The sequence below is a fragment of the Bos indicus genome, chromosome 8 (assembly GCF_029378745.1).
Source record: "Bos indicus isolate NIAB-ARS_2022 breed Sahiwal x Tharparkar chromosome 8, NIAB-ARS_B.indTharparkar_mat_pri_1.0, whole genome shotgun sequence".
In the NCBI taxonomy this organism is placed as follows: domain Eukaryota; kingdom Metazoa; phylum Chordata; class Mammalia; order Artiodactyla; family Bovidae; genus Bos; species Bos indicus.
The window spans coordinates 82,559,504-82,586,447 of NC_091767.1; the positions used below are offsets into that span (position 1 = coordinate 82,559,504).

At 38.4% G+C, this 26,944-nt stretch overlaps 1 protein-coding gene across 2 annotated transcripts in view; it reads left to right on the forward strand.

Moving 5' to 3' along the window:
• Positions 1 to 26,944, forward strand: part of ERCC6L2 (ERCC excision repair 6 like 2) — a 149,669-nt gene that overhangs the window by 49,636 nt on the left and 73,089 nt on the right. For both annotated transcript variants that reach the window (XM_070795088.1, XM_070795087.1), the window contains exons 10-12: positions 1,588 to 1,659; positions 3,939 to 4,084; positions 26,733 to 26,828. In XM_070795088.1, coding sequence (XP_070651189.1) covers positions 1,588 to 1,659; positions 3,939 to 4,084; positions 26,733 to 26,828 — 314 coding nt within the window. The remainder of the gene's footprint in view (positions 1 to 1,587; positions 1,660 to 3,938; positions 4,085 to 26,732; positions 26,829 to 26,944) is intronic.

Consider the following 26,944-nt stretch of genomic DNA (forward strand, 5'->3'; position numbering starts at 1 on the left):
CTTCTGATTTCATGGCTGCAGTCACTGCAGTGATTTTGCAGCCCAAGAAAAGAAAATCTATCACTACTTTCACTTTTTACCTTTCATTTTGCCATGAAGTGATGGGACTGGATGCCATGATCTTGTGTATGTGTGTGTGAGTTGTTCAGTCGTGTCCCACTCTTTACGACCCCATGGGGTGTATGTAGCCTGCCAGTCTCTTTTGTCCATGGGATTCTCCAGGCATAGGACTGTAGACTACCAGGCTCCTCCGTCCATGGGATTTCCCAGGCAAGAATACTGGAGTGGGTTGCCATTTCCTTCCCCAGGGGATCTTCACAACCCAGGGATCAAACTCAGGTCTCCCACATTGCAGGCAGACGCTGTACCCTCTGAGCCAACCAGGGAAGCCCCAACTAAGCCATGATCTTAGTTTTTATTAATGTTGAGTTTCAAGCCAGCTTTTTCACTCTCCTCTTCACTCTCATCAAGAGGCTCTTTGGTTCCTCTTCACTTTACACCATTAGAATGGTACAATATATATATTTGAGGTTGTTGATATTTCTCCCGGCAATCTTGATTCCAACTTGGGCTTCGTCTAGCCCAGCATTTCGCATGATATACTCTGCACAGAAGTTAAATAAGCAGTGTAACAATATACAGCCTTGTCTTAACGCCTTTCTCAATACTGAATCAGTCAATTGTTCCATGTCTTGTTCTGCCTATTACATCTTGAACCACATACAGGTTTCTCAGGAGGCAGATAAGATGGTATGGTACTCCCATCTCCTTAAGAATTTTCTATAGTTTCTACTGATCCACAGAGTCAAAGGCCTTAGCCTAGTCAATGAGGCAGAAGTCCTGTGCCACTGCTGAGTATTCCAAATTTGCTGACATATTGAGTACAGCACTTTAACAGCATTGTCTTTTAGGATTATAAATAACTCAGCTGCAGTTCTGTTACCTCCACTAGCTTTATTCATAGTAATTAGTAATGCTTCCTAAGGCTCACTTGACTTAACACTCCAGGGTGTCTGGCTCTAGGTAAGTGTCTGCACCATTGCGGTTATCTGGGTCATTAAGACCTTTTTTGTACAGTCCTTCTGTGTACACCTTTTCTTAATCTCTTCTGCTTCTGTTAGGTCCATTCCATTTCTGTCCTTCATTGTGCCCATCCTTGCATGAAATATTCCCTTGATATCTCTAGTCTTCTTGATATTAGATGGATATCTAGGCCCAAGTCCTAAAAGAAATACTGTTCTGTAATTTAGTTTCTGAACATACTGTAAGTATAAAAAAGTGTTTTTGGAAATTAAATTAATCCATTTAAATGCATCTCATAATCTAAAATGCTTCCTTTTTATTAATCCAGATGAGATGAACTAAGTCCTTGAGTAATTTAATTTACCTCATTTTTAATAATATGATGATGAATTTCATGTAATATCTAATACTTTAAACTTGGAAAAAATGAAGGGAATTATCAAAGATTACTCAGATTATATTGTATAAAATAATTTTTAAAAAAATTCTTAAGTAATGTGTATGTATATAAAGTATACTTTTTAGTGAAACTGGTTCACTGATGTTCTTGTGGTTCTCTTCCAGGTTCTTCAGCAGCTTTTAAATCATTGCAGGAAAAACAAAGATAAAGTTCTTCTTTTCTCCTTTTCCACCAAGGTGAGTTTTGTCTGGAGCATATTTTTGATTGACTCAGGTCTAGTTCCTGAGGCTTAAAAGTCTATAAAGAGATCTCTGTATCTTAAAGAGGTAAAAAAAGCATCCAGCCACATTTACTACTTACGTATCTTCCGTCAGTTCAGTTCAGTTCAGTTTACTCACTCAGTCATGTCCAACTCTTTCCGACCCCATGGACTGCAGCATGCCAGGCTTCCCTATCCATCACCAACTCCTGGAGCTTACTCAAGCTCCTGTCCATTGAGTTGGTGATGCCATCCAACCATCCCCTTCTCCTCCCACCTTCAATCATTCCCAGCATCAGAGTCTCTTCAATTGAGTAAGTTCTTTGCATCCGGTGGCCAGAATATTGGAGTTTCAGCTTCAGCATCAGTCCTTCCAGTGAATACTCAGGACTGATTTCCTTTAGGATGGACTGGTTGGATCTCCTTGCTGTCCAAGAGACTCTCAACAATCTTCTCCAACATCACAGTTCAAAAGCATCAATTCTTTGGCGCTCAGCTTTCTTTATAGTCCAACTCTCACATCCCTACATGACTACTGGGAAAACCATAGCTTTGACTAGATGGACCTTTGTTGGCAAAGTAATGTCTCTGCTTTTTAGTATGCTGTCTAGGTTGGTTATAACTTATCTTGCAGGGAGCAAGCATCTTTTAATTTCATGACTGCGGTCACCATCTGCAGTGATTTTGGAGTCCAAAAAATAAAGTCTGTCACTGTTTCCCATCAAGTGATAGGACCAGATGCCATGATCTTTGTTTTCTGAATGTTGAGCTTTAAGCGAACTTTTTCACTCTCCTCTTTCACTTTCATCAAGGGGCTCTTTAGTTTTTCTTCACTTTCTGCCATAAGGGTGGTGTCATCTGCATATCTGAGGTTATTGATATTTCTCCCAGCAGTCTTGATTCCAGCTTGTGCTTCGTCCAGTCCAGCATTTCTCATGATGTACTCTGCATATAAGTTAAATAAGCAGGGTAACAATATTCAGCCTTGATGTCCTCCTTTTCCCTATTTGGAACCAGTCTGTGGTTCCATGTCCATTTCTGACTGTTGCCTCTTGACCTGCATACTGATTTCTCAGGAGGCAGGTCAGGTGGTCTGGTGTTTCCATCTCTTTAAGAAATTTCTACAGTTTGTTGTGATCCACACAGGCAAGGCTTTGACATAGTCAATAAAGCAGAAGTAGATGTTTTTCTGGAACTCTCTTGCTTTTTCGATGATCCTGCGAATGTTGGCAATTTGATCTCTGGTTCCTCTGCCTTTTCTAAATCCATCTTGAACATCTGGAAGTTCACAGTTCACATATTGCTGAAGCCTGGCTTGGAGAATTTTGTGTATTATTTTGTCAGCATGTGAGATGAGTGCAATTGTGCTGTAGTTTGAGCATTCTTTGGCATTGCCTTTCTTTGGGATTGGAATGAAAACTGACCTTTTCCAGTCCTGTCGCCACTGCTAAGTTTTCCAAATTTGCTGGCATATTGAGTGCAGCACTTTCACAGCATCATCTTTCAGGATTTGGAATAGCTCAACTGGAATTCCATCACCTCCACTAGCTTTGTTCGTAGTGATGCTTCTTAAGACCCACTTGACTTCACATTCTAGGATGTCTGGCTCTACGTGAGTGATCATACCATCGTGATTATCTGGGTCATGAAGAACTTTTGTATAGTTCTTCTGTATATTCTTACCACCTCTTCCTAGTATCTTCTGCTTCTTAATAATTTCTGTAGGAAATGGTAATGAGGTAAACAACTTTTAAAACAGATATTTAAATCTCCATTGCCTTCTCCGATATCAGAATTACTTATTATGAAATAGGAAACATAAAGATAGATTTCTAATTCTCTACTTAGATGTTTTTGTTAATAATTAAAATGTTCTTTTAAGATATTTAAGATATTTTAGAATGTGGACTATAGCAAAAATAATGAATATAATTAGATAAATGAGTTGGCCAATACTTTTCTTTTTATTCCTTTTTTTTTTTTTTTTGGTTTAGAAAGCTAAAGATCGGGTTTTTTCCCTTGAAAGATTAATTTTTCTTTTTTTAACACAAAGGTTGCCGAATGTTAAAGTCAGTTTCAGTATAATAGTAGGAAGATGTATGAGTCAGAAATTAGAAAAATATTTGTTGCCCTTGTAATTGTAAGAAAGAAACTGTGAACAGAGATATTAATACTTAGTACAGCTCATCTGTATAATGGTATGACACTTATTAAACCATGAGTTTATCTTTGCATGTCTCTGTATCTCTCCTCTAGTTGCTTGATGTGCTGCAGCAGTACTGTATGGCATCTGGACTGGATTACCGACGACTTGATGGAAGTACAAAATCAGAGGAAAGAATCAAGATTGTGAAAGAATTCAACAGTACTCAAGATGTAAACATTTGCCTTGTCTCTACAATGTAAGAAAATAAAATTTTATAACTTGATTTCTATCTAATTGCTCTTAAGAGTTAAGATAATCCTTAAACTGTTACTGGGTTTTCAGTGATTATGCTTCTATTGCTGTGTTTCATTTAGCTTTAAGGAGAAGCAACAAAAATGCTATTAATGTTGACTGGGATAACAATATTGAGTTTTATCTAAACTTCTCTGTCAGTTCCATTATTCTCATCCTCTTTATATGTCTGGCTTTATTTTTTAAAATATCCGAAAAGTGGCTGCTTCTTCATTGAAATATTCTATAGTTTTTTGACTTGTGTGTTGTAGTTACAGCAGTCAGACTTAGTTGAATAATCAAGTTATTAATTGAATAGTTGAGAGTCACGTGTCAGTGATTTTCAAACTGTGGTCAAGGAACCCTTGAGAACCCATAAGGAAGGCTTAATGGACCAGGAGTTTCCCTCCTCTGTCTCTACCTGGTCTCAAGGAGAGCAGCTGAACATTTATAGGTTTTATAAAGCTAAATCAGTTCTAACACCTGTTTATGAATCTCAGTGAACTTTTAAAGACATACACGTACTTTAGAAAAAATTTAAGTTGATATAAACACCTGAGAAGATTAGTCTCTTTTGGCAGGGGTGACAAATCTGTAACTTTTTAACATCTAATATAATAAGTATTTTATAGATATACTCCCACTGTCTTTGAAAAAGAATTTCAAAGGACGTTTATTTATTTATTTATTTATTCAAGATTGTAGTATAGTTGACTTACAATGTCATGTAAGTTTCAGGTGTACAGCAGAAAGATTCAATAACCTATATTATTTTTCAGGTTCTTTTCCCTTTTATGTTACTGCAAAATACTGAGTATAGTTCTCTATGGTATACCTAGGTTCTTGTTGGTTATCTGTCTTCTCTATAGTAGTGTATATATGTTAATCCCATCCTCCTAACATATCCCTCCCCTCCCTTGATCTGTGAGTCTTTTTCTGTTTTAAATATGAGTTCATTTGTATCTTTTTTTTAATTCCACGTATAAGCGATATCATATGATATTTATCTTTATCTGGCTTACTTTACTTAGTAAGATAACCTCAAAGTCCATTCATGTTGCTGCATTGTATATATGTGAATTTATCCATTCATCTGTGGATGGACATTTAAGTTACTTCCATGTCTTGGCTCTTATAGATAGTCCTGCAGTGAACACTGGGATGGATGTATCTTTTCCAATAATAGTTTTCTCCAGATATATGCCCAGGAGTGGAATTGTAGGATCATATGGTAGTTATACTGTTTTTCATCGTGATTATACCAGTTTACATTCCCACCAACAGTGTAGGAGGGTTCCCTTTTCTCTCTCCAGCATTTATTATTTGTAGACTTTTTGATGAGGGCCATTCTGAATGGAGTAAAGTGATAGATACCTCATTGTAGTTTTGATTTGCATTTATCTAATAATTAGTGATTTTACACATTTTTTTATGTGCCTGTTGGCCATCTGTATGTCTTCTTTGAAGAAATGTCTGTTTAGGTCTTCTGCCCATTTTTTTGATTGGATTGTTAGTTGTTGTTCTTGATATTGAGCTTTATAAGCTGTTTGTATATTTTTGAAATTAATCTCAAGGGACTTTAAAAAAAAAAACATAAAATACAAAGAGGGAAAAAGTGAGTAAAAAAAAAAAATTGCTTTGGAAATTCCCTAGAGGTCCTGTGATTAGGACTTAGTGCTTTTACTGCCGTGGGATAGGTTCAGTCACCGGTAAAGGAACTAAGGTCGCACAAGTTATACAGCATGGCCAAAAACAGAAAAATTACAGTGAGAAATCAAATATATGTGGTGAGTGAACTACTTAACTGCTGAGGACTAAAATTATTCTTGAATTCTTACAGCTAAGGCCTGAGAAGCTCTAGATTTCCATTTACTTGTGAATGAATTCAAGAGGAATTTCACACATGAGTCCTTAGATACTCAGTATTAAATGACATAGAACACTGTCTTCAGCTAAGTTTTATCAAACACATATAAGCATTCTTAATTTTTAAATAATGTTTTAAAGGTAATAAATATCTTCAACAACAGTTCAAATAGTACAGAATTTATCATGACAACCAATTATCTTTCATTCCTGTTCTGCTCACCTGTAGTCTAATTTGATAAGCTCTGCCATAAAGTTCCTAATTATCACTTCAGCTATATTGCAAATTGCTATTTAATCTGTCCATTGAATTTTAATTTTAAAATCTATTTTTTGTGTTTAGAAGTCCTGTCAGCTGATTTTTCAGCAAAACTTTATAGGACAGGAGGGAGTAACACATTATATTTAAAGTACTGAAATGAAAAAAAAAACTTATGGCCAAGAATACTTTACCAGCAAGGTTATCATTCAGAATTGAAGGAGAGAAGAAGTTTACCACACAAGCAGAAGCTAAAAGTTCATCATCACAAAATGGATCCTATAACAAATGTGAAAGGATCTTCTTCAAGTGAAAGGAAAAGGCCATAACCAGAAATAACAAAATATATGAAAGAAAAAAAACTCACTAATAAAGACAAATATATAGTAAAGGTAGCAGTTCAAACCCTTAAAAAGGGTTAGAATGAAGATTAAAAGACAGAAGTTGCAGAACTATCTTCAATATTTAAAATGAAAAAGAATCTGAAAAACAATGTAACTGAATCACTTTACTATACATCAGAAACTAACACAACATTCTGAATCAAATATGCTTCAATTTTTTTGAAAAGGAAAAGTTGTAAAAATAACTACAACTGCATTAAGTAGTTACGTGATACAAAAAATAGAAAGATATAAAATATGGTATTCAGAACATAAAACATGGGGTGGGGGAATAAAAATGTAATGCTTAAAAGCATTCGAACTTAAGCAACTGTCATTTAAAAACAGATTTATATAATGTGTGTGTATATACATATATAAAATTGTGTATATAAATGTATATGTAAGTATACATATATGTATGTGTGTATATATTGAGCTGGACCATAAATAAGGCAGAATGCCAAAGAATTGATGCCTTTGAATTATGGTATAGGAGAAGACTCCTGAAAGTCCCATGGACAGCAATGAGATCAAACTGGTCAATCTTAAGGGAAATCAACCCTGAATACTCATTGGAAAGACTGATGCTGAAGCTGAAGCTCCAGTATTTTGGTCATCTCATGCAAAGAGCTGACTCAGATTGGAAAAGTCCCTGATGCTGGAAAAGATTGAGGGCAAAAGGAGAAGAGGGCATCTGAGGATGAGATGGCTGGATAGCATCACCAATGCAATGGATATGAACTTGGGCAAATTTTGAGAGATGGTATGGGACAGAGCGGTGGTGTGCTGTAGTCCGTGGGGTCTCAAAGATTCAGACAAGACTGGGTGACTGAAAAATAAAAACAGCATGTGTGTGTGTGTGTGTATATATGTATATGTGTATGTATATATACATATGTATATATACACACACATGTCAGTATATATGAACCTCATGGTAATCATAAACCAAAAATTTGCAATAGATACAGAAAAATAAAAGGGAAAGGAACCCAAACATAATACTAAAGAAAGTTATCATACCACAAGGGAAGAGACTAAAAGAAGAGCAAAAAAGTATTACAAAAGCAAGCAGTTAACAAAATGTCAGTGTCAGTAAGTATACACCTATAGTAGTATTAAACAATCTTTGAACCATTTGACAGTTGCACTCATCTCCCATGCTATGCTAGTAAGGCCCTAATTTAACACTTTCATGGTAGCATTACGTGAGCCAAGAACTTCCAGATGTTCAAGCTGGGTTTTGAAAAGGCAGAAGAGCCAGAGATCAGGTTGCCAACATTTGCTGGATCATGGAGAAAGCAAGCGAATATCAGGAAAATATCTACCTCTGTTTCATTGACTGCGCTAAAGCCTTTGACTATGTGGATCATAACAAACTGTGAAAAGTTCTTAAAGAGGTGGGAGTACCAGACCATCTTACCTCTCTCTTGAGAAACCTGTATGTGGGTCAGGAAGCAACAGTTAGAACCCTGTAGGGAACAATTGGTTCAGGATTGAGAAAGGAATACCACAGGGCTGTCTGCTGTCACCCTGTTTATTTAAACTATAAACTGAGCACACCATGAGAAATACCTGACTGGATGAGTTAAGCTAGAATCAAGATAGGCAGGAGACATCAACAACCTCAGATATGCAGATGATATCACACTAATGGCAGAAAGTGAAGAGGAACTAAAGAGCCTCTTGAGGAGAGTGAAGGTGGAGAGTGAAAAATCTGGCTTAAAACTAATTATTAAAAAAGCTAAGATCATGGTATCTGGCTCCATTACTTCATGGCAAATAGAAGGGAAAAGGTGGAAGCAGTGACAGATTTCCTCTTCTTGGTCTCTAAAATCACTGCAGATGGTGACGCAGCCATGAAATCAGAAGACAATTGCTTCTTTTCAGGAAAGCTATGACAAACCTAGACAGTGTGTTGAAAAGCAGAGACATTACTCAGCTGACAAGAGTCCCTATAGTCAAGTCTATGGTCTTCCCAGTGGTCACATACACTTGTAAGAACTGTACCAAAAAGGCAGAATGCCAAAGAATTGATGCCTTTGAACTGTGGTGCTAGAGAAGACTCCTGAGAGTCCCTTGGACAACAAAGAGATCAAACCAGTCAATCTTAAAGGAAATCAACCCCGAATACTCATTGGAAGGGCTGATGCTGAAGTTGATGCTGCAGTATTCTGGTCACCTGATGCTAATAGCTCGCTCATTGGAAAAGTCCCTGATGCTGGGAAAGATTGAGGGCAGAAGGAGAAGAGGGTGTCAGAGGATAAGATGGCTGGATGGCATCAACAATGCAATGGACAGAAACTTGGGCAAACTTTGGGAGATAGTGAGGGACAGGGAAGTCTGGCATGCTGCAATCCATGGGTTCACAAAGAGTCAGACACAGCTGGGCAACTGAACAGCAGCATACACCTATCAATAAAATCAGAGATAAAAGAGAAGTTACAACCAATATCACAGAAATACAAACACTCATAAGAAACTGCTGTAGACAATTATGTGCCAACAGATTGGACAACCTGGAAAAAAATGTGTAAATTCCTAGAAACATACAGTCTTCAAAGACTGATTCAGGAAGAAATAAAATATCTGAACTGACTGATTGCTATAATGAAATTGAATCAGTAGTCAAAAAACTCTTAACAAACAAAAGTCCAGAATCAGATGGCTTCACAGAGGAATTCTATCAAGTATTTAAAGAACCAGTTGGGATTTTCCTGGATGTCCAGTGGTTAGGACTTCATGCTTCCACCACAGGGGGCCCAGGCTTGATCTCTGGTTGGGGAACTAAGATCCCATAAGTCAAGTGGCTTGGCCAAACAAAGAACAGATAATCCCTAGTCTTGTCCAACTATTCCAAAAATATTGAAGCAAAAGAAACACTTTCAAACTCATTTTACAAGGCCAGCATTAACCCTGATACCAAAACCAGACAAAGGTATCACACAAAAAAGAAAATCACAAGGCAGTGATACCTGATGAGATCTAAAAATCTTCAACACATATTAGCACATGGAATTCAATAATAGTTGAAAGGATTAAACACCATGATGAAGTAAGATTTATCCCAGGGATGCAAGTAGGAGTCAATACCCACAAATCAATCAATGCGATAGATCACATTAACACATTGAAGAAGAAAAATCGTATGATCAACTCAATAGATGCAGAAAAAGATTTTGACAAAATTCAATGTCTGTTTATCATAAAAACCTTCAATAAAGTAGTTATAGAGGGAATGTAACATAATAAAGGCCATATATGAAAAACCGACAGCCAATAATATACTCAGTGGTAAAAAGCTTAAAACTTTTCCTCTAAGGTTAGGAACAAAACAAGGACACCCACTCTTACCAGTTGTATTCAACATGGTGCAGTGATTCCTGGCCACAGTAATCGGGTAAGAAAAATAAATAAAAGGCATCCAAATAGGAACAGAAGAAGCAAAACTGTCGCTATTTGCAGATATCATGATTCTATATATAGAAAACCCTGAAGAGACTACCAGAAAACTATAAGAACTAATAAATGAATTCAGTAAAGTTGCAGAATGCTTCCCTGGTGGCTCAGAGGTAAAGAATCTGCCTGCCAAGCAGGAGATGCAGGTTGGATCCCGGGGTTGAGAAAATCCCCTGAGGGAGGAAATAGCAACCCACTCCAGTATTCTTGCCTGGAAAATCCCATGCACAGAGGAGCCCGGTGAGTTTACAGTCCATGGGGTTGCAAAGAGTTGGACATGACTTAGAAACTAAACAACAACAAGGTTGCAGGAGACAGTATTATCACACAGAAGTCTGCTGCATTTCTATACACAAATAATGTGCTACCAGAGAAATTAAGTAAACAATTTCTTTTACAACTACATCAGAAAGAATAAAATAGTTGCTGCTGCTGCTGCTAAGTCACTTCAGTCGTGTCCGACTCTGTGCGACCCCATAGACAGCAGCCCACCAGGCTCCCCCGTCCCTGGGATTCTCCAGGCAAGAACACTGGAGTGGGTTGCCATTTCTGTCTCCAATGCAGGAAAGTGAAAAGTGGAACTGAAGTTGCTCAGTCGTGTCCAACTCTTAGCGACCCCATGGACTGCAGCCGTCCATGGGATTTTCCAGGCAAGAGTACTGGAGTGGGTTGCCATTGCCTTCTCCGGGGTAAAATGGTTAGAAATAATTTAACCAAGAAGGTAAATCACATATTCACTGAAAACTATAACACAAATAGAAATTGAACACTAATAAATGGAAAAGTACACCACACTAATGAAAGAATTAACATTGTTAAAATGTCCATATAGCCCAAAGTAATCTTCATGTTCAGTACAATCACTGTCAAAATACCCATTGCATTTTTCACAGAACAGATAGTCCCAAAATTTGTATGGAACCACAGAAGACCCCAGATAGCCAAAGAGAGGTTGAGAATGTACAAGGCTAGAGTTCGTCTTGCTTCCTGATTTCAGAATCAAATTTGTGTGGTATACAAAGCCCTAATAGTCAAAAAGTATGGTACTGGTACGAAACCAGACACATGGATCGTGAAATAGAATACAGAGCCCATAAATAAACCCACATTTATATGGTCAACTAATCTATCATAAAGCAGCCAGAATATTCAGATCAGATCAGATCAGATCAGTCACTCAGTCGTTTCTGACTCTTTGCGACCCCATGAATCGCAGCACGCCAGGCTTCCCTGTCCATCACCAACTCCCGGAGTTCACTCAGACTCACGTCCATCGAGTCAGTGATGCCATCCAGCCATCTCATCCTCTGTCATCCCCTTCTCCCCTTGCCCCCAATCCCTCCCAGCATCAGAGTCTTTTCCAATGAGTCAACTCTTTTCATGAGGTGGCCAAAGTACTGGAGTTTCAGCTTTAGCATCATTCCTTCCAAAGAAATCCCAGGGCTGATCTCCTTCAGAATGGACTGGTTGGATCTCTTGCAGTCCAAGGGACTCTCAAGAGTCTTCTCCAGCACCACAGTTCAAAAGCATCAATTCTTTGGCACTCAGCCTTCTTCACAGTCCAACTCTCACATCCATACATGACCACAGAAAAAACCATAGCCTTGACTAGACAAACCTTTGTTGGCAAAGTAATGTCTCTGCTTTTGAATATGCTATCTATGTTGGTCATAACTTTCCTTCCAAGGAGTAAGTGTCTTTTAATTTCATGGCTGCAGTCACCATCTGTAGTGATTTTGGACCCCAGAAAAATAAACTCTTGACACTGTTTCCCCATCTATTTCCCATGAAGTGGTGGGACCGGATGCCATGATCTTTGTTTTCTGAATGTTGAGCTTTAAGCCAACTGTTTCACTCTCCACTTTCACTTTCATCAAGAGGCTTTTTAGTTCCTCTTCACTTTGTGCCATAAGGGTGGTGTCATCTGCATATCTGAGGTGATTGATATTTCTCCCGGCAGTCTTGATTCCAGTTTGTGTTTCTTCCAGTCCAGCGTTTCTCATGATGTACTCTGCATATAAGTTAAATAAACAGGGTGACAATATACAGCCTTGACGAACTCCCTTTCCTATTTGGAACAGTCTGTTGTTCCCTGTCCAGTTCTAACTGTTGCTTCCTGACCTGCATACAAATTTCTCAAGAGGCAGATCAGGTGGTCTGGTATTCCCATCTCTTTCAGAATTTTCCACAGTTTATTGTGATCCACACCGTCAAAGGCTTTGGCATAGTCAATAAAGCAGAAATAGATGCTTTTCTGGAACTCTCTTGCTTTTTCCATGATCCAGCAGATGTTGGCAATTTGATCTCTGGTTCCTCTGCCTTTTCTAAAACCAGCTTGAACATCAGGAAGTTCACAGTTCATGTATTGCTGAAGCCTGGCTTGGAGAATTTTGAGCATTACTTTACTAGCGTGTGAGATGAGTGCAATTGTGCGGTAGTTTGAGCATTCTTTGGCATTGCCTTTCTTTGGGATTGGAATGAAAACTGACCTTTTCCAGTCCTGTGGCCACTGCTGAGTTTTCCAAATTTGCTGGCATATTGAGTGCAGCACTTTCACAGCATCATCTTTCAGGATTTGGAATAGCTCAACTGGAATTCCATCACCTCCACTAGCTTTGTTCGTAGTGATGCTTTCTAAGGCCCACTTGACTTCACATTCCAGGATGTCTGGCTCTAGGTCAGTGATCACACCATCGTGATTATCTGGGTTGTGAAGATCTTTTTTGTACATTTCTTCTGTGTATTCTTGCCATCTCTTCTTAATATCTTGTGCTTCTGTTAGGTCCATACCATTTCTGTCCTTTATCGAGCCCATCTTTGCATGAAATGTTCCTTTGGTACCTCTGATTTTCTTGAAGAGATCTCTAGTCTTTCCCATTCTGTTGTTTTCCTCTATTTCTTTGCATTGATCGCTGAAGAAGGCTTTCTTATCTCTTCTTGCTGTTCTTTGGAACTCTGCATTCACATGTTTATATCTTTCCTTTTCTCCTTGCTTTTCACTTCTCTTCTTTTCACAGCTATTTGTAAGGCCTCGCCAGACAGCCATTTTGCTTTTTTGCATTTCTTTTTCCATGGGGATGGTCTTGATCCCTGTCTCCTGTACAATGTCATTGGAACCTCATTCCATAGTTCATCAGGCACTCTATCTATCAGATCTAGGCCCTTAAATCTATTTCTCACTTCCACTGTATAATCAGAAGGGATTTGATTTAGGTCATACCTGAATAGTCTAGTGGTTTTCCCTACTTTCTTCAATTTAAGTCTGAATTTGGCAATAAGGAGTTCATGATCTGAGCCACAGTCAGCTCCTGGTCTTGTTTTTGCTGACTGTATAGAGCTTCTCCATCTTTGGCTGCAAAGAATATAATCAATCTGATTTTGGTGTTGACCATCTGGTGAAGTCCATGTATAGAGTCTTTTCTTGTGTTGTTGGAAGAGGGTGTTTGTTATGACCAGTGCATTTTCTTGGCAAAACTCTATTAGTCTTTGCCCTGCTTCATTCCGTATTCCAAGGCCAAATTTGCCTGTTGCTCCAGGGTTTTCTAGACTTCCTACTTTTGCATTCCAGTCCCCTATAATGAAAAGGACATCTTTTTTGGGTGTTAGTTCTAAAAGGTCTTGTAGGTCTTCATAGAACCGTTCAACTTCAGCTTCTTCAGCGTTACTGGTTAGGGCATAGACTTGGATTACTGTGATATTGAATGGTTTGCCTTGGAAACGAACAGAGATCATTCTGTCGTTTTTGAGATTGCATCCAAGTACTGCATTTCGGACTCTCTTGTTGACCATGATGGTCACTCCATTTCTTCTGAGGGACTCCTGCCCGCAGTAGTAGATATAATGGTCATCTGAGTTAAATTCACCCATTCCAGTCCATTTCAGTTCACTGATTCCTAGAATGTCAACATTCACTCTCGCCATCTCTTGTTTGACCACTTCCAGTTTGCCTTGATTCATGGACCTGACATTCCAGGTTCCTATGCAATATTGCTCTTTACAGCATCGGACCTTGCTTCTATCACCAGTCACATCCACAGCTGGGTATTGTTTTTGCTTTGGCTCCATCCCTTCATTCTTTCTGGAGTTATTTCTCCACTGATCTCCCGTAGCATATTGGGCACCTACTGACCTGGGGAGTTTCTCTTTCAATATCCTATCATTTTGCCTTTTCATACTTTTCATGGAGTTCTCAAGGCAAGAATACTGAAGTGGTTTGCCATTCCCTTCTCCAGTGGGCTACATTCTGTCAGATCTCTCCACCATGACCCGCTGATCTTGGGTTGCCCCACAGGCATGGCTTAGTTTCATTGAGTTAGACAAGGCTGTGGTCCTAGTGTGATTAGACTGACTAGTTTTCTGTGAGTATGGTTTCAGTGTGTTTGCCCTCTGATGCCCTCTTGCAACACCTACTGTCTTACTTGGGTTTCTCTTACCTTGGGCGTGGGGTATCTCTTCACGGCTGCTCCAGCAAAGCACAGCCAGTGCTCCTTACCTTGGACGAGGGGTATCTCCTCATCGCCGCCCTTCCTGACCTTCAACGTGGGATAGCTCCTCTAGGCCCTCCTGCGCCCGCACAGCCGTGGCTCCTTGGACGTGGGATTGCTCCTCCCGGCCGCCGCCCCTGGCCTTGGGCGTGGGGGCGTGGGGTAGCTCCTCCCACCCACTGCCCCTGGCCTCGGACGCGGGGTAACTCCTCTCATCACCGCCCCTGACCTCGGACGCTGGAAAAAGTCTTTTCAATAAGTGATGTTGGCAAAATTGGACAGATAGATGTAAGAGAGTGAAAGTAGACTCTCTCCTAATGCCAGATACAAAAATAAATGCAATGTGGATTAAACATTTAATGTTAGACCTAAAACCATAAAACTCCTAGAAGAAAATATAAGCAGTGAGCTCTTTGGCATTGATCTTTGTAATGTTTTTGAATCTTTCTGGGCAAGAACAGTAAGAACAAAAATAAACATGTAACTACATCAAACTAAAGAGCTTTGGCACAGTGGAGAAAACTATCAACAAAAGAAAAAGACAGCCTACTGAATGGGAGAAGGTACTGTAAATGGTATGTTCAATAAGGGGTTAATATCCAAAATATATAAGGAAATCATAAAACTCAATATAAAAAAGCCAAATAACCTTAAGAAATCAGCAGAGGTCCCAAATAGATATATTTCCAAAGAAGACATACAGATGGCCAACAGGCCCATGATGAGGTGCTCAACATGACTAATCATCAGGGAAATGCAGATCAAACCAGAAAGATAGCACCTCACACCTGTCAGGGTAACTTTTACCAAAAAAACAAAACAGATAACAGGTGTTGTTGAGGATATGGGGAAAAGGCAACCATTCTGCACTGTTGGTGGGAATCTAAGCTAATACAGTCACTATGAAAACCAGTATGGAGGTTCCTCAAAAAATTAAAAGTACAACTGTCATACAATCTAGCAATTTCACTTTTGGTCATTTATCTGAAGAAAATGAAAAACACTAATTTGAATAGATACATGTATGTTCACTGCAGCAGTATATATGATAACTATGACACAGAAGCAACCTAAGTGTCTATTGATAAATGGATAATGATTATACACACATACATAGATATATATACTTTATGTATATATACATATATATGTATACAATGGAATGTTACTTAGCCATAAAAAGGATGAAATCTTGCCCTTTGTGACAACATGGGTGAATCTACAGTGTATAATCTAAGTGAAATAAATCTAAGTGAGAAAGACAAGTACTATATGATTTCACTTACATATAATATCTAAAAAATAAAAGGACAAACATAGCAAAACAGACTCAGATACAGAGAACAGGCTAGTGGTTGCCCAAAGGGAAGGAGTAGGGAGAAGGGGTTAAAAGGTACAGGGGATTGAGAGGGTCAAAATAAAGAAGTCATGTGGATACAGTGTACAGCATAGGAATATACTCAAATTTTTAAAAAGGTCTTCCGTATATTTTTCAAATCTAGCTGATCATTTATCTATATTTTTTGGTTTTTATGGTTTCTAGCTTTTATTTGTTTAGTAGTTTTAGTCATTTTTTAAAATATCTTTTTGAATGGCATTTTTACTCTATTTGACTTCTATTTTGGGGGGATGCTAATCCTTCTATTTGTTCTTCCCTCTGGCTCTTGCTCGTGGTAGACGGTTTCTTCACACATTTTGTAATTTTTTATTTTGAGCTTATCTTCAGTGGGGCTCTTCTTCCCTCTGTTCATCCTTAGGAGACTGGTTGTGGGAGTTCTCCATTACTGTGGTTTTACTTTGACTTCTCTGTTAGGTGTCCCACCCAGGGCACGAGAAGTTTTGGATTCCTGTTTTCCTGTGACTGAATTCAAAGAATGGTTTGTTACCTAAATCCTTACATTTGTTACGTAAAGAACTTTACAAAATATAATAAATACATTCATCAGCTGTATTTTTCAAAAGAGATATACTCAGTTTTTGTTTTGTTCTTCTCGTTTTGCAAAAATTTATATTTAATTTCCAGGTGTTGAAAAAAAAGACTTTCAAACTGGCTCAGTTCATTATTTTTGCCAGAATCCTAATTCTTCATTATCTTTTAGTTTATCAACAGCTTGGACTTTGTGTTATGTTAAAGGGAAATTTAGTTTTCTTTTACTCCCCCCTCCCCATTTTTCCAGAGAAGGCGATGGCACCCCACTCCAATACTCTTGCTTGGGAAATCCCATGGACGGAGGAGCCTGATGGGCTGCAGTCCATGGGATCACAAAGAGTCGGACACGACTGAGCAACTTCACTTTCACTTTTCACTTTCATGCATTGGAGAAGGAAATGGCAACCCGCTCCAGTGTTCTGGCCTGGAGAATCGCAGGGACGGCGGGGCCTGGTGGGCTGCCGTCTATGGGGTCGCACAGAGTCGGACACAACTGAAGCGGCTTAGCAGCAGCCCCATTTTCCATGTAGTCTTTACTCTTTTTATTTTTTGTCTATTAATTAATTTTTAGCCTTAAATAATATACTTTAATCTTTGATTTTTAGTCCAGCAACTTTCTACAGTACCTTCTAAGTTATGTAATGTGTGATATTAACATTAGCACACATCCACCGTTTCTTCTACTTCTGTCATCTGTCTATATTGTTGCTAAGTCGCTTCAGTCGTGTCCGACTCTGTGCCACCCCAGAGACGGCAGCCCACCAGGCTCCCCCGTCCCTGGGATTCTCCAGGCCAGAACACTGGAGTGGGTTGCCATTTCCTTCTCCAATGCATGAAAATGAAAAGTGAAAGTGAAGTCGCTCAGTCGTTCCCGACTCTTAGCAACCCCATGGATTGCAGCCTACCAGGCTCTTCTGTCCATGGATTTTCCAGGCAAGAGTACTGGAGTGGGGTGCCATTGCCTTCTCCATCTGTCTATATTATCTGTCAGCTATTTTAACAAATAACTTTGTATGCCAGAATATATAGAAAATAAATTTTATGTATTTTTGAATATCATAAAATGTCTTTTATGTGATCTCTCATGTAATTGCTTTGGCCAACTGTAGAGAATTTCTTTTTAGATCTCTGTAGGTATTCAGTTCAGTTCAGTTGCTCAGTCATGTCCAACTCTTAGTGACCCCATGAACCACAGCACGCCAGGCCTCCCTGTCCATCACCACCTCCCAGAGTTCACCCAAACTCATGTCCATTGAGTCGGTGATGCCATCTAACCATCTCATCCTCTGTCGTCCCCTTCTCCTCCTGCCTTCAATCTTTCCCAACATCGGTCTTTTCAAATGAGTCAGCTCTTCACATCAGATGGTCAAAATACTGGAGTTTCAGCTTCAATATCAGTCCTTCCAATGAATATTCAGGACTGATTTCCTTTAGGATGGACTGGTTGGATCTCCTTGCAGTCCAAGGGACTCTCAAGAGTCTTCTCCAACACCACAGTTCAAAAGCATCAATTCTTAAGTGCTCAGCTTTCTTTATAGTCCAACTCTCACATCCATACATGACTACTGGAAAAACCATAGCCTTGACTGGACGGACCTGTGTTGACGAAGTAATGTCTCTGCTCTTTAATATGCTGTCTAGGTTGGTCATAACTTTCCTTCCAAGGAGTAAACGTCTTTTAATTTCATGGCTGCAATCACCATCTGCAGTGATTTTGGAGCCCTCAAAAATAAAGTCTGACACTGTTTCCACAGTTTCCCCATCTATTTCCCATGAAGTGATGGGATCAGATGCCATGATCTTAGTTTTCTGAATGTTGAGCTTTAAGCCAACTTTTTCACTCTCCTCTTTCACTTTCATCAAGAGGCTCTTTGGTTCTTCAACATTGTTTTCTGGTATTTCGTATTTCTGAAATTTTGTCTAATGCCAATCAACCAGTTGTAATCTGAAATTTCACAGTGATATCTGAGTCTTTTACAAATTAATTAAAAATTAAATTAATTTTTTTTGGTTGTGCTGGGTCTTTTGGTTGCTGCATGGGCCTTCTCTAGTTGCAGCATGAGGAGCTACTCTTCATTGTGGTACATGGGCTTCTCATTGCAGTGGCTTCTTTTGTTGCGGAGCACAAACTCTAGGCACATGGACTCTGTAGTTGCAGTGTGCAGACCCCAGGATGCACAGGCTTCAGAGCTGTGGAGTGTGGCTCAGTAGTTGTGATGCATGGGCTTAGTTGCTCTGCAGCACGTGAAATCTTCCCGGACGAGGGATGGAACCCATGTCCCCTGCATTGACAGGCAGATTCTTATCTACTGTACCACCAGGGAAGTCCGATATTTGAGTCTTGATGTGAGTTTTTGTTCATTTATTTTGCTGGGTGTAATCTGAAGGCTTGTATTTCTGAACTCTAGAAAATTCTCTTTGATTATTTCTTTGACAGTGGCTTCTCTTCAGTTTTTTCTAGTGTCTCTCCTGGTCACTAGGTTATCTGATTTTAGTGTTCCTACAATGATTCTTTTTTGGGGGAGGACAGAGTTGCACTGCATAGCTTGCAGAATCTTAGTTCCCCAACCAGGGATAAACACAGCCCCTTAGTAGTGAAAGATTGGAGTCCTAACCACTGGACCACCAGGGAATTCCCCTAGAATGATTCTTTAAACCTGTGAACTTTGATCTCTTACTTTGTGTTTTTATCTTTCTTGGCTCTATGTCTGAAAAAAAAAAAATGGCATTTTCCAATCTTCTTATTTTATTTTAAATAACTAATTTTTTGTCTTTTAAATTATGTATTTATTTTTTTGAACTCTCATTCTGTGAATCTTTATTCTGGAATGTCAATACCTTAAAGCTTAGCTTTCCATAATCATCTCATTCAGTTCATCAGAGGAGAGTTTTCTGGCGTTTTTCCTTGGGTTGGAATTTTTATTGGAATCACTGAATTTATAAACAACTTTGTAGAAAAATGACATTTTAACACTTTTGAACCTTCCTATCTATGAGCATGGTATTGGTTAAATATATTTAGGCTTCTCAGTAAAAGAATAGTTTATTCGACCTTTTAAAATAAATATTTATTTGGCTGTGTCAGGTCTTTGTTGTGGCATGCAGTATGTTCGATCTTCATTATGGCATGCAGGAGTTTTATAATAATACATAACAATAAAATTTAATTCATTGATGGCATTTTTTGTGTAACTTTAAGATACGGTTAAATATAATTTTTATATATTTTTTATACAAAATAGAATGTGAAAGACCTAAGGAATGAATAGCCTGCATGTTGATTATTTGTCTTAATACCATTTCTCAGGTTGAAAAGAGCTGTATTCTTTTTGTATTTTATTGCCTAAGGACTAAGCTTTTGCGCTTAGCCATATGAGAGGAGTGACAGGTGTGAAAAGTTTGCAGTTCTGAATTGTATTATCATCAAATAGAGAATCATCTCGTCTCTAGAGATAGAATTTAGAGGTTATTTATTTTTTTTAAAGAAATATTGCCTCTGAATTAACTTGGACAGTCTTCAAAGTATCTTTGAAGATTGTTACCTCAACTAGTGGTAACCTTCCTGTGGCTTATTTAGGACATCGGAGGTAAATTCATGTCACAACTTACTGAACAGTTGACTAGACTTATTTTTGGTGTTAAGTGTTAGAAAATATTTCTTACTCTCCAATTTTATTTTAATCATAACTAGTTGATTTTTCACACAATAGTCTAATTATGTAATCTTATGAACCTTGATTTTTCAAAAATTTCCCCATCACGATAGTAGACAGGTAAACTTCTAACTTTTCTTCTAGTTATTTGTTATCTAAATCACCTACTCCCCTAATTTACTTATTTTTAGAATTTTTTCCAAAGCTTACTGTTTATCTCACCTCATTCCTTTCTTTGAGTTTAAGTCTCCGTGATACCTTTTTGCTATTGCCTCTAATAAGTTATTTTCCAAAGGAGCTAATTCAATTTCTATTGAATATTGAACCTAAAGTCAGGATACCTGGGTTTGAATCCAGACACTAGCCACTTCAATGACTTTTAAGCAAGTAAATTAATATTCCTGATTCTCAATTTCCTCATCTGTAAAAATGAGAACAATAGCTCATAGAACTGTGTTGAGGATGAAAGTATAGGATAAATGAAAAATTCTAGCACCATTTCTGGCATATAATAGATGCTGTATAAATATTAATTTCTTTCTATTTTGATAGAAACTGCATAAGAGAAGACTGTTAACATTTTCTCTCCCTGGATGAATAGTATCTAGTATAAAGATTCCGAAAAGGGAGAGATAGCAAGAGAAAAACCTCAGTGAAAGGCTTTAAAAGTTGAGATTAGAAAAGCGTAGAATATAAAGAAAACTGATTTTATTCTTGGATTTTAAGTTTTACTTTTTAAAAATACAAAATTTATGATCATTATATAATAAAATAATTGCTAAATATAGGGTATTTAGACACAGAAAGTTCAAAATATGAGAGGATAACAGTATTCGGTAAAATCTAAAAAGCTGTGTAGGCAGCTGAAATCTTTAAATCAGTAGACAAACATTTTATTATTCAGTTTTGCTAGATATATTTAGAAAAAAAAACTTTATAAATAACTTCATTCCAGAATGAATTATTTGTCTTCTGATATGTTTTGGCTGGTAGAAAAATGAATTTGTCAGATCCATTAAACAATTTCTTATTTTTAAAACTGTCAAAATATGCATATATCTTTTGTGGCTTCTTTTCACTGTATATTTTAACCAGAGGTCAAATTAAATGAAGACAGAACTTTGACTCTCCAAAGAATTGAGAAGTTTTAAATAGAGGAGTGGCATACTTAGTTTTCTCTGCGTGTGTGCTCAGTAGCTCAGTCATGTCCGGCTCTTTGTGACCCCACGGACTGTAGCCCACTAGGCTCCTCTGTCCATGGGATTTTTCCAGGCAAGAATACTAGAGTGGGTTGTCATTTCTTCCTCCAGGGGATCTTCTTGATCCAGGGATCAAACCTGCATTTCCAGTGTCTCCTGCATTGTCAGGCAGATTCTTTAACACTAGGCCACCTGGAAAGCCTCTAGTTTTCTATATTCTGTATTTAAAATTATTTTATGTAATGTGGGAATGGATCTGAGGTCAAAGGGAAGGGAAGACTGGAGGCCACTGAAGTAATACATACAGGTATGATATCAACGTTTGAAATAGGGGAAGGGAAAATAGAAATGAAGAAGGGACTCGTGATTAAAAAAAAAAAAAAAAAAAAACTTTTTTGAGGTAAATTTGATAGGACTGGATATTGGTTGGCTTTTTTAGTTGTTTTATCTTGCTTCTAAGTCTGTTGGTGACAGATTCTATTAATTTTCCTTAGTCTGACAATATCATGATTTCCCTTTTATTCCTGAAGGGTGTTTTTACTGTATATAGAATTTTGTGTTGACAGTTCTTTTAGCACTTGAAAAATGTACTGCTTCCTCTGGCCACCTTGGTTTCTAATGAGAAATCTACTGTTATTTGAACTTATGTTCCCTTAAAAGTAATATGTTGATACAGTTTCTCTCTGACTGTTTATAAGAGTTTGTCTTCTGTTTGCGGAAGTTTAATAACTTCAGATATGCAGATGACACCACCCTTATGGCAGAAAGTGAAGAGGAACTAAAGAGCCTTTTGATGAAATTGAAAGAGGAGAGGGAAAAAGTTAGCTTAAAGCTCAACATTCAGAAAACGAAGATCATGGCATCTGGTCCCATCACTTCATGTGCAATAGATGGGGAAACAGTGGAAACAGTATCAGACTTTATTTTGGGGGGCTCCAAAATCACTGCAGATGGTGATTGGAGCCATGAAATTAAAACATGCTTACTCCTTGGAAGGAAAATTTTGACCAGCCTAGATAGCATATTGAAAAGCAGAGACATTACTTTGCCAACAAAGGTCTGTCTAGTCAAGGCTATGGTTTTTCCTGTGGTCATGTATGGATGTGAGAGTTGGACTGTGAAGAAAGCTGAATGCCGAAGAATTGATGCTTTTGAACTGTGGTGTTGGAGAAGACTCTTGAGAGTCCTTTGGACTGCAAGGAAATCCAACCAGTCCATCCTAAAGGAGATCAGTCCTGGGTGTTCATTGGAAGGACTGATGCTAAAGCTGAAACTCCAATACTCTGGCCACTTCATGTGAAGAGTTGATTCATTGGAAAAGACCTGATGCTGGGAGGGATTGAGGGCAGGAGGAGAAGGGGACGATAGAGGATGGGATGGCTGGATGGCATCACTGACTCAATGGACACGAGTCTGAGTGAACTCCGGGAGTTGGTTATGGACAGGGAGGCCTGGCATGCTGCGATTCATGGGGGTCGCAGAGTCGGACACAACTGAGCGACTGAACTGAACTGAACTGAATTACACTATATCTAAACATAGTTTTCTTTGGGTTTGTCATTTTGGAGTTCATGCAGTTTTTGCATTCTATAGGTTTATCTTTTTCCCCAAATTTGGGAAGTTTTCAGCTATATTTCTTTCAGTACCTTTTCATTCAGTGTCACTCTCTCTTTTCTCTTGATACAAGTATTAGCTCTTTTATGTCTGTCTCTCAGGCCTCTAAGACTTTTTTTTTTTTTCCTGGGCATTTTCTTTCTGTTGTGTAGATTGGGCAAATAATATTGACCTGCTCCTATGTTTATTGATTCTGTTTTCTGTCATCCAACCAGCAAGTTTTGTTATTCAGTTATTTTTCAGTTCTAAAATTTTTTGTTTGGTATCCTCTCTTTCTTTGCTGAGACTTAATATTTTTAATTTGTTTCAAGCATATTTCAAGCATTTTTGAAGCATTTTTATTGTGGCTGCATTTAAATCCTTGTCAGATAATTCGAACATCTGATTCTTTGCAGTGTTATCCATGTTGTCTTTTCTCATAGAAATTGAGATTTTCCTAGATATTGATAAGAGTAGTAATTTTTTATTGTATATTCGATGTTTTGAGTCTTATGTTATGAGACTGTGTATCTTATGTATAACTTCTATTTTAGCCAGACACCATGCCAGACACATTAGGTAGAAATCCATGTCTCTTGCTTGGCCTATGTTGATATCCTGAGATTGAGGCACTTTATTGCTATTTCTGCATGGTTTTCCCCACACTACAGAGGGGACCTTGGTTATAGCTTGGCAGAAGTCAAAAGTTCCAGCTCCTTTATCAGTCTTCCCAGACACCACCTGAATGAGAATGAGAGGCACCTCTTTACTGTCAGGCAAAGATGGAAATTTAGTCTCCCCACTCAGTCTTGGATGACCAAGTTAGGGTTAGGGCTACAGATTTTTTTTTTTTCTATTGTGTTTGCAATAATAGGCTGGTTATTGTTTTCATTTTTCTGTCTTAAAACTCTATGCCTTTCCATTCTTTGCCTAAAGGAAGAGGCTTTTCTTAGGTTTCTTTCTTTTTTTTTTTTTTGGTCTGTGACTGTTTGCTGGCTTCTCCCAAGGAACTTCCCAGGTGACTCAGACAGTAAAGAATCTGCCTGCAATGCAAGAGACCCAGGTTCGATCCCTGGGTTGAGATTTCCCTGGAGAAGGGCATGGAAACCCATTCTGGTATTCCAGTCTGGAATATATTAGGCAAAAATACAGCCAGGAAACTCACTGCCATGTCGTTCCTCTTGTGGTCTGTAACCAATCTGTGTTCCCTCCAGCTTTCATAATCTTTTCATTTTATATATAATGTCCAGGGTTTTCAGCTGCACTTAGAGGAATAAAGACAAGTACATTTTTTAAGTGTGTATATTTATTTAGCTAGAGTATATTAGCAGTTTTTAAAAGTTATGTTAGGAAAATCCTAGATAATAGTATTTAAGTATCCAAAAAATGTAAAAACCAGCATAGCCTACTTAAATGAGCTCTAATGCTCAAATTTCTTAGAGATATTCTGTTACACTTGTTGTTCAGTCACTAAGTCATATCCAACTCTTTGCAACCCCATGGACTGCAGCACACCAGGCTCTCCTGTCCTTCACTGTCTCCCAGAGTTTGCTAAGATGCATGTGCATTGAGTCAGTGATGGTCTCTAAACATCTCATCCTCTGCTTCCCCCTTCTTTTGCCTTCAGTCTTTCCCACAATCAGGATCTTTTCCAGTGAGTCATCTCTTTGCATCAGGTGGCCAAAGTATTGGTGCTTCTACTTCAGAATCAGTCCTTCCAGTGAATATTCAGGGTTGATTTCCTTTAGGATTGACTGGTCAGATCTTATAGTCCAAGGACTCTCAAGAGTCTTCTCAGTGCCACAATTCGAAAGCATCAGTTCTTTGGTGCTCAGCCTTCTTTATGCTCCAGCTCTCATATCCGTACATGACTACTGGAAAAACTATAGCTTTGACTATACGGACCTTTGCTGGCAAAGTGATTTTGTTGCTTTTTAATATACTGTCTGGGTCTGTTATAGCTTTCCTTCCAAGGAGCAAGCGTCTTCTAATTTCATGGTTGCAGTCACTGGCCGTAGTGATTTTGGAGCCCAAGAAAAGAAAATTTGTCACTGCTTCCACTTTTTCCCCTTCTGTTTGCTATATAGTGATGGGACCATATGCTGTGATCTTAGTATTTGAATGATGAGTTTTAAGCCAGATTTTTCACTCTCCTCTTTCACCCTCAAAAAAAGGCTCTTTAGTTCCGCTTCACTTTATGCCATTAGAGTGGTATCATCTGCATATGTGAGGTTGTTGATGTTTCTCCTGGCAGTCTTGATTCCACCTTGAGCTTCATCCAGCCCAGCATTTCATATGAGGTGATCTGCATAGAAGTTAAGTAAGCAGGGTGAGAACACAGAGCTTTGTCATACTCCTTTCCCAGTCTTGAACCAGTCTGTTGTTCCATGGCTGGTTCTAACTGTTCCTTCTTGACCTGCATACAGGTTTCTCAGGAGATAGGTAAGGTGGTCTGGTATTCCCATCTCTAAGAATTTCCATTGTTTGCTGTGATCCACACAGTCAAAGGCTTTAGCATAGTCACTGAAGCACAGATTGATGTTTTTCTGGATTTCCCTTACTTTCTCTATGATCCAACAAATGTTAGCAATTTGGTCTGTGGTTCCTCTGCCTTTTCTAAACCCAGCTTGTACATCCGGAAGTTCTCAGTTCATGTACTGCTGAAGCCTAGCTTGTAGGATTTTGAGCATAAGCTTGCTTTTCTGGATTTCCCTTACTTTCTCTATGATCCAACAAATGTTAGCAATTTGGTCTGTGGTTCCTCTGCCTTTTCTAAACCCAGCTTGTACATCCGGAAGTTCTCAGTTCATGTACTGCTGAAGCCTAGCTTGTAGGATTTTGAGCATAAGCTTGCTAGCATGTGAACTGAGTGCAGTTATATGGTAGTTTGAACATTCGTTGGCATTGCCCTTCTTTGAGATTGAAATGAAACCTGACCTTTTCCAGTCCTGTGGGCCCTGCTGAGTATTCCAAATTTGCTAACATATTGAGTGTAACATTTTAACACCATCATCTTTTAGGATTTGAAATAGCTCAGCTATAATTCCATTACCTCCACTAGCTTTGTTCTTAGTAATGCTTCCTAAGGCCCACTGGACTTCACACTCCACGATGTCTGGCTCTAGGTGAGTGACCATACCTTCATGGTTTTCTGGGTCATTGAGATCTTTTTTGTGTAGTTCTCTGTGTTCTTGCCACCTCTTCTTAATCTCTTCTGAAATAATAAGTCAGGTCCTTACTATTTCTGTCCTTTATCCTGTCCATTCTTGCATGAAATGTTCCCTTGGTATCTCCAGTTTTCTTGAAGAGATCTCTAATCTTTCTCATTCTTTGTTTTCTTCTATTTGTTTGCATTGTCCATTTGAGAAGGCCTTCTTATCTCTCCTTGCTCTTCTCTGGAACTCTGCATTCACTTGAGTGTATCTTTCCCTTTCTCCTTTGCCTTTCCCTTCTCTTCTTTTCTCATCTATTTGTAAAGCCTCCTCAGACAACCATTTTGCCTTCTTGTATTACTTTTTCTTTGGGATGGTTTTGATCACTGCCTCCTATACAATGTTATGATCCTCTGTCCATAGTCCTTCAGGAATATTCTAGAGTGGTACCAAAAAAAAAAAAATGTTCCATAGTAATTTTCCTTGCGGCATATTTGTGTTTTAATTACCTTTCTTTTATAATGTTAATGTAATACTGTATTTATTTTGTTATAGAAACCTGGCATCATTGAGTTACAGAGCAAAATTTATTTTTACTGTTTTAATGTGCTATTTTTTTAAATTTACTCCAGGGCTGGTGGACTAGGCCTTAATTTTGTTGGTGCCAATGTGGTTGTATTATTTGATCCTACGTGGAATCCAGCCAATGATCTTCAAGCAATTGACAGGTAATGGTGACAAAATTTGATGTGACCTGTAAATGCTTTAATCTAAAAATGCTCCTGAAATTTTTAGGTTGCCTATAATGTGACTGTGATTAGAAGATAAGGAAAACATTGTAAAA